This window comes from Conger conger, chromosome 12 (assembly GCF_963514075.1).
Source record: "Conger conger chromosome 12, fConCon1.1, whole genome shotgun sequence".
Taxonomy (NCBI): domain Eukaryota; kingdom Metazoa; phylum Chordata; class Actinopteri; order Anguilliformes; family Congridae; genus Conger; species Conger conger.
The window spans coordinates 48,253,310-48,264,837 of record NC_083771.1 but is presented as its reverse complement, the minus strand read 5'-3'; the positions used below and the strand labels follow the sequence as shown (position 1 = coordinate 48,264,837).

Here is an 11,528-nt window from a genome sequence, read left to right as displayed (position 1 = left end):
TTTCTTCCCTTCTGTTACTCTGTAAAGTGTCTTTGTGACAGTCTGCTGTGAGAAGCGCTATACAAATAAAATTTCATTGAATTCATTAATACAGTTCAAATTGTTGTTTGTTAGGTCACATGTGACTTATTGATTATAAAAGGACCTCTGTGCTTTCTTGGTAACACAACATTTTTCCATTCCAGAGAGCAACAGCGATGTTCATGTACTGTACGTGGTTCTGAATAAGTGCGTCTGCTCAGTGACTGTAATTTGCCAAAGTGAGAAAGGGAATGTTATAACGTGCAGAGTTACTGTGAGGGCCCTGTGGTAGGGCTTCACAGGAGGAGAGTTACTGTGAGGGCCCTGTGGGAGGGCTTCACAGGAGGAGAGTTACTGTGAGGGCCCTGTGGTTGGGCTTCACAGGAGCAGAGTTACTGTGAGGGCCCTGTGGGAGGGCTTCACAGGAGGAGAGTTACTGTGAGGGCCCTGTGGGAGGGCTTCACAGGAGGAGAGTTACTGTGAGGGCCCTGTGGGAGGGTTTCACAGGAGCAGAGTTACTGTGAGGGCCCTGTGGGAGGGCTTCACAGGAGGAGAGTTACTGTGAGGGCCCTGTGGGAGGGCTTCACAGGAGGAGAGTTACTGTGAGGGCCCTGTGGTAGGGTTTCACAGGAGGAGAGTTACTGTGAGGGCCCTGTGGTAGGGCTTCACAGGAGGAGAGTTACTGTGAGGGCCCTGTGGTAGGGCTTCACAGGAGGAGAGTTACTGTGAGGGCCCTGTGGTAGGGCTTCACAGGAGCAGAGTTACTGTGAGGGCCCTGTGGGAGAGCTTCACAGGAGCAGAGTTACTGTGAGGGCCCTGAGGTAGGAGACATTAAACAAGAACAGAAGAGGAGAGAAACAACGGGGAGGCGAAGCCGCATTCTAATGTTAGACGGTGTTGACAGGCTGTGGCCAAACAGCTATGGAGAGCGTGGGGGGGTGGGGGGGGGGGCTGTGGCTCGCAGTAATTCAGCATTCTGCTGGAATTCGCCTTCAGAGATGTTTTGGGTTTCTGCGCAAAACTGTGAAACTGAGGAAACTCATATATCAGCTCATCATTTGATCCCTTGCAATGTAGCGTTTTTATTTATTCATCTTAGAGGTGTTGCTTGGTAACGGAATTCCATCACTGTTTCACCCCCACTCCACTCCAAACACACACATACACACACATGCACGCACGCATACACGCACACACACACATGCACACACACACATACACACATGCCCACGCACTAACACTCTCTCTCACACACTCACACACACACACACTCATACACACACGCACATGCACACACACATACACGCGCACACATACATACACGTACAAACACACACAAACACACATGCCCACGCACTCACACTCACACTCTCTCTCACACACACGAGCGCGCGCGCAGACATACGTCCAAATCACGATTCTATATTTTCCATCACTGAGTCTACAGCCAGAAGTGCCCCTTCTACAGCACAGAGTCCAAACCAGCCACAGAGCTAACAGAGCTGCTCTTTCAGCTATTAAACCCAGCCACAGAGCTAACAGAGCTGCTCTTTCAGCTATTAAACCCAGCCACAATGCTAACAGAGCTGCTCTTTCAGCTATTAAACCCAGCCACAGAGCTAACAGAGCTGCTCTTTCAGCTATTAAACCCAGCCACAATGCTAACAGAGCTGCTCTTTCAGCTATTAAACCCAGCCACAATGCTAACAGAGCTTCTCTTTCAGCTATTAAACCCAGCCACAGAGCTAACAGAGCTGCTCTTTCAGCTATTAAACCCAGCCACAGAGCTAACAGAGCTGCTCTTTCAGCTATTAAACCCAGCCACAGAGCTAACAGAGCTGCTCTTTCAGCTATTAAACCCAGCCACAGAGCTAACAGAGCTGCTCTTTCAGCTATTAAACCCAGCCACAGAGCTAACAGAGCTGCTTTTTCAGCTATTAAACCCAGCCACAGAGCTAACAGAGCTGCTCTTTCAGCTATTAAACCCAGCCACAATGCTAACAGAGCTGCTCTTTCAGCTATTAAACCCAGCCACAATGCTAACAGAGCTGCTCTTTCAGCTATTAAACCCAGCCACAATGGTAACAGAGCTGCTCTTTCAGCTATTAAACCCAGCCACAATGCTAACAGAGCTGCTCTTTCAGCTATTAAACCCAGCCACAATGCTAACAGAGCTGCTCTTTCAGCTATTAAACCCAGCCACAATGCTAACAGAGCTGCTCTTTCAGCTATTAAACCCAGCCACAATGCTAACAGAGCTGCTCTTTCAGCTATTAAACCCAGCCACAATGCTAACAGAGCTGCTCTTTCAGCTATTAAACCCAGCCACAATGCTAACAGAGCTGCTCTTTCAGCTATTAAACCCAGCCACAATGCTAACAGAGCTGCTCTTTCAGCCATTAAACCCAGCCACAATGCTAACAGAGCTGCTCTTTCAGCTATTAAACCCAGTCACAATGCTAACAGAGCTGCTCTTTCAGCCATTAAACCCAGCCACGATGCTAACAGAGCTGCTCTTTCAGCTATTAAACCCAGTCACAATGCTAACAGAGCTGCTCTTTCAGCCATTAAACCCAGCCACAATGCTAACAGAGATGCTCGTTCAGCTATTAAACCCAGCCACAATGCTAACAGAGCTGCTCTTTCAGCCATTAAACCCAGCCACAATGCTAACAGAACTGCTCTTTCAGCTAATAAACCGACGGAGGGGTCACGGATACCCATGAGGTACCGCTATCGGACCTGCCAATCACGCAGGGCTGGGATGGTGCTAATGGACTGTGGGACCGTGAGAGATTTCCCCTTGGTGGAGCGCTTGGCCATGAACCGTCTCTCCGCGTTTTCCCCGTTGTGGGGATTTCATTCAGCTCATACGGTAGAGTCCTTAATCCATGCCCTTAATTCATATTATCAATATTGGCTTGAGGTACTTCAGTTTGACATGGATTTGAAAAAAAAAAGGAGACACTAAAACTGCTGTCGAATTGCCATGCCCATGCAGACAAGACCCAAGAGAGTCCTTTCCGTCTAAAATGATTTTCTGAACCGCCCGATTCTCCGAAGCGAAGGTCCAGGTGATGCGGATACTGAGGAGGGTGCGTCGGTTCAGGGTCACACGAAAGGACAGATGCGATGTTAAAGGTAAAGAATAACGTGTGTTTTTGTGATTAAACATCCCTCTTCGGATGAAAAGCTGATTATATTAGATAAAATGGATTGGCATTTTACTGAAAGCATAAAGGGGGGAAAAATGGATGAAGTGCACAACTGTATAAACGCAGCGTATGAGATTATTGATTAAAACGATTTTGCGACTGGCCAGTATGTTATTTCTGGCAGGTTGTCGCTACAGGTTGCACAAATGATACAGACCTCCAGTCACACAGAAGCAGTCATGGGCAGGCTAATAAACTACAGAGTGACATATAACAGAAAGGTAGCATAAGTGTGCGTAAAAATGTGATCGACTGATAATTAAGGACACATTAAGTAATGTATCATGAGCTATATAATACAACAAAACGCAGTGCGATGTCACTCAAGATGCAGCAAATTGACATAATAGTTTAACATCTAATAAAATAGCCTACATATATATGCCACAAGCATCCCCAGTGATTATTATTGAATACGTCCAATACTGCATTTGAGTAATCTTTATTATTCCAAAAACGCAGAGGTGTATTCATCGTACAAGTTAAGCATTAAGCTGGCATCGTGAGAATGAGCTATCGAAAATAAAGCAATGTTCCGTCGCATAGATATCAGACACCGTAAACACAAGGTAATTCCTATATGTTCGTTCAACAAGTGCAATTACGCCGAGCAACCGGCACAGACAGAACTGTCACATTAAATGGTCTTCGGTGAAGGGACGTCTATTCTGTCCCTACATAATAGCACAATTCAGATCAGAAAGACGCGTGTTGCAGACAGATAAGAGATGCGCAGGAACAGGTGAAGAAAAGTGAAATGAATGGCATATACCTTTGTCGCCCCGCGAGAACGTCGAATCCATGTCCGGAGTTACACGAATAAACTGAGGGTTTCGCCCATTCTGCCTTCTCAGTGCCGCTGCAACAGCACACTACACACACAGCCAGGGCGAAAAGGGAAACAAATGCCGGCCAAAACGATGCCCCTTGCGCTTATGATTGGAGTATCAGTGACTGTAGCAATCTGTACTTTCCTTAAACAAAATCATATGACAAGAATGCAAGCGGTGTGCGAGAGTGAGTCCCCCCGGAGCTCAGCTCAGCGCGCACAGTTGCGCCTGGCACCTCTTTGTGTGTGTGTGTGTGTGTGTGTGTGTGTGTGTGTGTGTGTGAGAGAGAGAGAGAGAGAGAGAGAGAGAGAGAGAGAGAGAGAGAGAGAGAGAGAGAGAGCGTGTGTGTGAGAGAACTAGAGAAGGAGTGAGAAAGAGGGTGTGTGTGTGTTTGTGTGTGTGTGTGTGCGTGTGTGTGTGTGTGTGTGTGTGTGAGAGAGAGAGAGAGAGAGAGAGAGAGAGAGAGAGAGAGAGAGAGAGAGAGAGAGAGAGAGAGAGAGAGAGGGCGTCAGCGTCAGTGCCAGGGCTCCATAATTGTGGAAAGCCGGGAATACCCTTCCATCCGCTCCCATATCTGGCGCTGGATATGGATACGGAACCCTGTCCCCCCTGCTTTACTGTCGGCTGTCAGCCCAACGATCTGAAGCCGGTTTCTCTGCCATCAAAGTCGCCCATTGATCAAATGACACGGGGCGTTCGTATCAGTGGGACAGCCAGCGCGGTCAAATGTTTTCAATGGGAGTCTAAAAATAGAATCGCCTAATCTCCTCGCGCGGATTTATCGCTCGCAGTGGCGGCGCAGAACCAGCAGCGCGACCGCGTTTAATATGTCGCGTTGGAATTAAACATGTGGCTAACGACTCCAATCGCGTCAGTCAATGTCTGTCATTAGGACGAGAGAATACGAGGTTTGTACTAAATCGTCCAAGTACTTACAAACGAGGGTAAAAAGGTAAGATACAGTAACACTGTTAATGCGATAGGTGGATTTAACCGCATGGACCTGCCGCCGGCTACTCCGCTGCATTTTAACAGGTATAGGAAAGCAGGGATCCTGAGACAGACATCTGTAACGCAAATACAAACTTAAAATTCTTCACCTGGAAAATACCTATTTTGTTCCTCTTTGTGTGAAATTATATTCAGTGCTAACATTTCTAAATGGTATTCCGAAATTAATGACACATTTCAAACCAATATCATTCATGGATACCACTAACACATATTTTGATTATCAAAAATGTTTAACAATATCTGGCAGGCAAAGATACACTTCAAATGGCAAAGGCAACTCCTCTCCTACAGATGCCAGCACGCTGATTGCTAAATCGAGTCTTTTTGCGCGCTGCCACTTATGGGTCGACGCCTTTGGAGAGTGCGTTCCTGAATCAGAGAATGTGTGTGTCTTTTTAAACAGCATTCACATCGCGTATCTCTCACTCTCTCTCTCTATATCTCTCTCTTCTGAGAGAGAAGGCAGTTCGCACACCGCTAGAGCGACGAACCAAACGAGAGGCAGACAGAACGGGGCATCCTGCGGGTCTTCGCGGCCACGCCCAGGTCGGATTCTCCCTGGCAGGAGCCCCGGCAGCCGCGGCCCGGGGAGAGCGCAGCAGGTGTTCCGTAACATCGCTGCCGGTAAAGACGTTAGTCCCCCCCCCCCCCCCCCCCTCGGCTGGAGAAACCCTCAGAGCAGGCAGATGGTCTGTCTTTCGTTCACATAAGAACAGGTGGCGGGTGTTTTACGGTCATTATAAAACCGGAATTTATTTGAGCTTTTTTTTATTTGTTTGCTTGTTTGCATTTTTGTTTTTCTTTGTAATTTTCCAACGCCAGATTTTTCTTTTACAATGAACATTAACCAGCGCTTTTCGGCAGCCTGTAGCCTAGTGGCTAAGGTACTGGACTGGGACCCGGAAGGTTGTTGGTTCGATCCCCGTTGCAGCCACAATAAGATCCACACAGCTGTTGGGCCCTTGAGCAAGGCTCTTAACCCGACACTAATCAACTGTAAGTCTCTTTGGATAAAAGCGTCAGCTAAATTACATTATTATTACGAACACACAGGTAGGATGTTCACAGTTGAATGGAGATGGGTTTAGAGTGGTTATAGTTCTAGGTTCCAGGCTGGCACAGAGTTTCTATGGGGCCCTGACTCCCACATACACTAAGCAGGCCACAGCAGGCCACAGCAGGCCACACTAACAGGCCATCACTAACAGGCCATCACTAACAGGCCATCACTAACAGGCCATCACTAACAGGGCGGTGCTCAAATCTGGATCACAGCTGCCAGTCCACCTAATGTCTCTGTGCAACCTCTGTGTGTGTGTGTGTGTGTGTACCTAATGTCTCTGTGCAACCTCTGTGTGTGTGTGTGTGTGTACCTAATGTCTCTGTGCAACCTCTGTGTGTGTGTGTGTGTGTGTACCTAATGTCTCTGTGCAACCTCTGTGTGTGTGTGTGTGTGTACCTAATGTCTCTGTGCAACCTCTGTGTGTGTGTGTGTGTGTGTGTACCTAATGTCTCTGTGCAACCTCTGTGTGTGTGTGTGTGTGTACCTAATGTCTCTGTGCAACCTGTGTGTGTGTGTGTGTGTGTGTGTGTACCTAATGTCTCTGTGCAACCTCTGTGTGTGTGTGTGTGTGTACCTAATGTCTCTGTGCAACCTCTGTGTGTGTGTGTGTGTGTACCTAATGTCTCTGTGCAACCTCTGTGTGTGTGTGTGTGTGTACCTAATGTCTCTGTGCAACCTCTGTGTGTGTGTGTGTGTGTACCTAATGTCTCTGTGCAACCTCTGTGTGTGTGTGTGTGTGTACCTAATGTCTCTGTGCAACCTCTGTGTGTGTGTGTGTGTGTACCTAATGTCTCTGTGCAACCTCTGTGTGTGTGTGTGTGTGTACCTAATGTCTCTGTGCAACCTCTGTGTGTGTGTGTGTGTGTACCTAATGTCTCTGTGCAACCTGTGTGTGTGTGTGTGTGTGTGTACCTAATGTCTCTGTGCAACCTGTGTGTGTGTGTGTGTGTGTGTGTGTCTACCTAATGTCTCTGTGCAACCTCTGTGTGTGTGTGTGTGTGTACCTAATGTCTCTGTGCAACCTCTGTGTGTGTGTGTGTGTGTACCTAATGTCTCTGTGCAACCTGTGTGTGTGTGTGTGTCTACCTAATGTCTCTGTGCAACCTCTGTGTGTGTGTGTGTGTGTCTACCTAATGTCTCTGTGCAACCTCTGTGTGTGTGTGTGTGTCTACCTAATGTCTCTGTGCAACCTCTGTGTGTGTGTGTGTGTCTACCTAATGTCTCTGTGCAACCTGTGTGTGTGTGTGTGTCTACCTAATGTCTCTGTGCAACCTCTGTGTGTGTGTGTGTGTGTGTGTGCACAGATGTGTACACACACATACACACACACACACACACACACACACACACTTTTACATGCATACTATATATGATCACGCATATACTGAACACCCATGCACCCACATACACCCCTACACATATACATGCACAGAGATGCATACATATTTCATACCTGAACACGTCCGTACGCATACACACACATGCACAAACACCAACACATACACACATAAACACATGCACACAAACACAAATACACACACATGCACGAACACCAACACATACACACACATACACACACACACACACACACACACACACACACACACAGCTTATGCACGCTAATAACTAAAACACCTCAGACATCCGTTTCTGAGGCCTGGCCAGTCTCCTCGGGGTCTCCGCCGTCCGCCTGTCAGCTGATGCATCATGGGACACCCCACAGTCGCTGCGGAGAAGAAGATTCCGGACGGTTATTCTGGCCGGTTAACCGCTCTGCAGCAGTGCGTCAGTTAGGAAGCATTTCTATATTGCACATTTTTTGTTTGGAAAACGTATTCGTTTATGCCTAAAGAGAGCATTAGTGTAGCTCCAGGGTACATCAGGGAAATCCGATCCTTGAAGAACAAAAATGTACCTCCACTGTCCCTGTATTTCAGAGAGTGTGGGGGCATAAACATAAAGAATCAGGATTTTCACGATTGGGAATTCTGCGATTCACAAAGGACACAGAAAGGAGAGGACAGAAGATCCAAGAATCGGAAGCGATTACTCAGTCTGCCGGTTCCAAGGCTTGGGATCCGAGCTTATTGTTTTATTTAGGGATTCCTTCCCCCTTTCCATGTCAAGATTAAATATGAACAAAGAGGCTCTGCTCAGCACACATACAGGAATACCTCTACCCTGGCATATCTGCCCCTGTGTCCCTCTACCCTGTGCATATCTGCTCCTGTGTCCCTCTACCCTGGCATATCTGCTCCTGTGTCCCTCTACCCTGGCATATCTGCTCCTGTGTCCCTCTACCCTGGCATATCTGCTCCTGTGTCCCTCTACCCTGGCATATCTGCTCCTGTGTCCCTCTACCCTGGCATATCTGCTCCTGTGTCCCTCTACCCTGGCATATCTGCTCCTGTGTCCCTCTACCCTGGCATATCTGCTCCTGTGTCCCTCTACCCTGGCATATCTGCTCCTGTGTCCCTCTACCCTGTGCATATTGAGAGGCTGATGACCCAATCCCGTCCCAGGACTGCGTTTGCTCGTGACACAGCAGGACGGGGGTGTCCCGGCCGCACGCTGTTTGCTGAGCTCCAGAGCCGAGGAATCAGTCTCCGTGCAATAAAATATACGGCACAGCTTCATGAGTTACAGGGCACAAGCACATCTGGAGCTCAGAGAGGCTTCACTAAGACACAATATCAATCAGTTTCAATCTATTTTTATTCGTATAGCGCTTTTAAGAAAGGGCCTTTGTCACAAAGCAGCTTTACAGAGAAACCGGTCCCCGAGAGTACGCCAAGGGCAACAGTGGCAAGGAAAAACTCCCCGGCTGACAGGAAGAAACCTTGAGCAGAACCTGACTCAGCAGGGGAACCCATCTGCCGCTGGTCGACGCCGGTTTGTTGAAAGAATGGTTTTAAATACAAACAGAAATGCACAGAAATGTCCAATCTGAATTAAAAAGTTGAAGCAGAGATGAGGTAGAGGGATTACATTACATTACATTAATGGCATCTGGCAGACGCTCTTATCCAGAGCGACGTACAACAAAGTGCATACCCATAACCAAGGGGTAAGTTCGCTGAAAGACCCTAGAGGGAAGTACAATTTCAACTGCTACCTGTACAACAAAGATAAGGACCAGGGCCTATTTGATTTTTTTTTTTTTACGGACAAATAAACAAACAAACCACAAAGCAAAAGTGACCAAACTTAACCATCCAAACACTGCTTACCTAGCCAAACTAAAAATCCCGATGGCAGGCAGGAGCACCAATGCACTCTCACACCCGGGGCACTCTCCGGCAAGGGCACAGGCTCGGTGCTCCAGCTGAGTCAGCAGTGGCAGGAGGGACATGCACAGCTGGTCACAATAGCCCTGCTTCACAGCCCCTCTCCCAGGCAGGGCAGGGCACATCAGAGGACTCGCTGTCCAACGCACAACAGCACGTGGCACAGGCAGACTGGGAGGCAGTGGGGGATCATGGTGGAAGAACCCGTTTCATTAGAGAGGAGGAAAGACTCCGTATCGCACAGGATCCGTCCGGAGAGGGAATTTAATTCCCCCGTGCCGTGGTGCCGTCTCAGAGGGACATGAAATGATATGATTACAACCTGACACATCAGGAGGGAGAAGCTGGTTGGTTAATCACATCAGGAGGGAGAAGCTGGTTGGTTAATCACATCAGGAGGGAGAAGCTGGTTGGTTAATCCGAAATCTGCTGGACTGGGGCTGGGACTCTGCCATTGCGTTGCAAAAACAAGCACCTGTCTTAACAAGCGTCTGTCTTAACAAGCGTCTGTCTTATCAAGCGCCTGTCTTAACAAGCGTCTGTCTTATCAAGCGCCTGTCTTAACAAGCGTTTTAGTATTGCAATAAGACTTGGTCTTATTTTTTTTCTCTGAAGTAGAAAATATTAGCATGTTACAGTTTGCTTGACAAGATACATTTTCTTACTGTATCGGCAAATCTTGAAATAATTGCCTCACTATACTTTTGTCTTATTTAGCAAAAAAGGCATGAAAATAGATCAATAGAGAAAAGATTTGAGAAGTTCTAAAATAAAATACTTGATATTTGGTATTGACACTGTGGTTAGTCAGAAAGCTGTGTGACTGGGGTAGACGGTGTCTGGCAGACGAGAGCATCCTCGTGCTAATGGGCTTCTTGTCCTCGTGCTAACGGGCATGTTGCCCTCGTGCTAACAGGCTTCTCGCCCTCGTGATAACGGGCATGACGCCCTCATGCTAACGGGCTTCTCGCCCTCGTGCTAACAGGCTTCTCGCCCTTGTGCTAACAGGCTTCTCGCCCTCGTGCTAACGGGCTTCTTGCCCTCGTGCTAACGGGCTTCTCGCCCTCGTGCTAACGGGCATGTCGCCCTCGTGCTAACGGGCTTCTCGCCCTCGTGCTAACGGGCTTCTTGCCCTCGTGCTAACGGGCTTCTCGCCCTCGTGCTAACGGGCATGTTGCCCTCGTGCTAACGGGCTTCTCGCCCTCGTGCTAACGGGCTTCTTGCCCTCGTGCTAACGGGCTTCTCGCCCTCGTGCTAACGGGCATGTTGCCCTCGTGCTAACGGGCTTCTCGCCCTCGTGCTAACGGGCATGTCGCCCTCATGCTAACAGGCTTCTCGCCCTCATGCTAACGGCCTTCTCGCCCTCGTGCTAACGGGCATGTCGCCCTCATGCTAACAGGCTTCTCGCCCTCATGCTAACGGCCTTCTCGCCCTCGTGCTAACGGGCATGTCGCCCTCATGCTAACAGGCTTCTCGCCCTCATGCTAACGGCCTTCTCGCCCTCGTGCTAACGGGCATGTCGCCCTCATGCTAACAGGCTTCTCGCCCTCATGCTAACGGCCTTCTCGCCCTCGTGCTAACGGGCATGTCGCCCTCGTGCTAATGGGCATGTCGCCCTTCGAGGGTCCCTCTGTCACTTCCCATTCTCAGCGGGACGGTGAGCTTGCCACGCTCTTTAGGGAGAGTGGAGGATCATGGGAATGGCGCTGGCTTCTCCGAAAAACCGAACAGGACCTGCCGCTCCTCCTCCCTTCTGTATTATTGATACCCATCTCTCCTCATGCATTATGTCATTTCAGGGGTCATTGACCGTCGGCTGGTTTTCGGGTGGTCCTCTCTTGTACCCCCTGCGGGATAGCGGTATTCACCCGCGAAGCTGAGGAGAAGTTGCCAACGCCAGACATCTTACGGCACGTGAAAGCCTCTTCCTCCTCCTCTTCCTCCTCCTCATCCATACCAGCTCTGTGTTCCCAGTGGGGGTGAGCGAGCTTCACAGAGCTATCAGACTCACTGAGGTTCAACAAGCAAAGATAAAAGAGCACTCAAAGCCTGATACACATACACACACACACACACACACACACACACACACACACAC

The 11,528-nt window shown here is 48.8% G+C and overlaps 1 protein-coding gene across 1 annotated transcript in view; it reads right to left on the bottom strand.

Moving 5' to 3' along the window:
- Window positions 1-4,288, bottom strand: part of LOC133105611 (cortexin-3) — a 23,620-nt gene extending 19,332 nt beyond the window's left edge. Inside the window, exon 1 of the mRNA XM_061215814.1 lies at window positions 4,009-4,288. Coding sequence (XP_061071798.1) covers window positions 4,009-4,039 — 31 coding nt within the window. The 5' untranslated portion in view covers window positions 4,040-4,288. The remainder of the gene's footprint in view (window positions 1-4,008) is intronic.
- Between the last annotated feature and the right edge of the window lie 7,240 nt (window positions 4,289-11,528).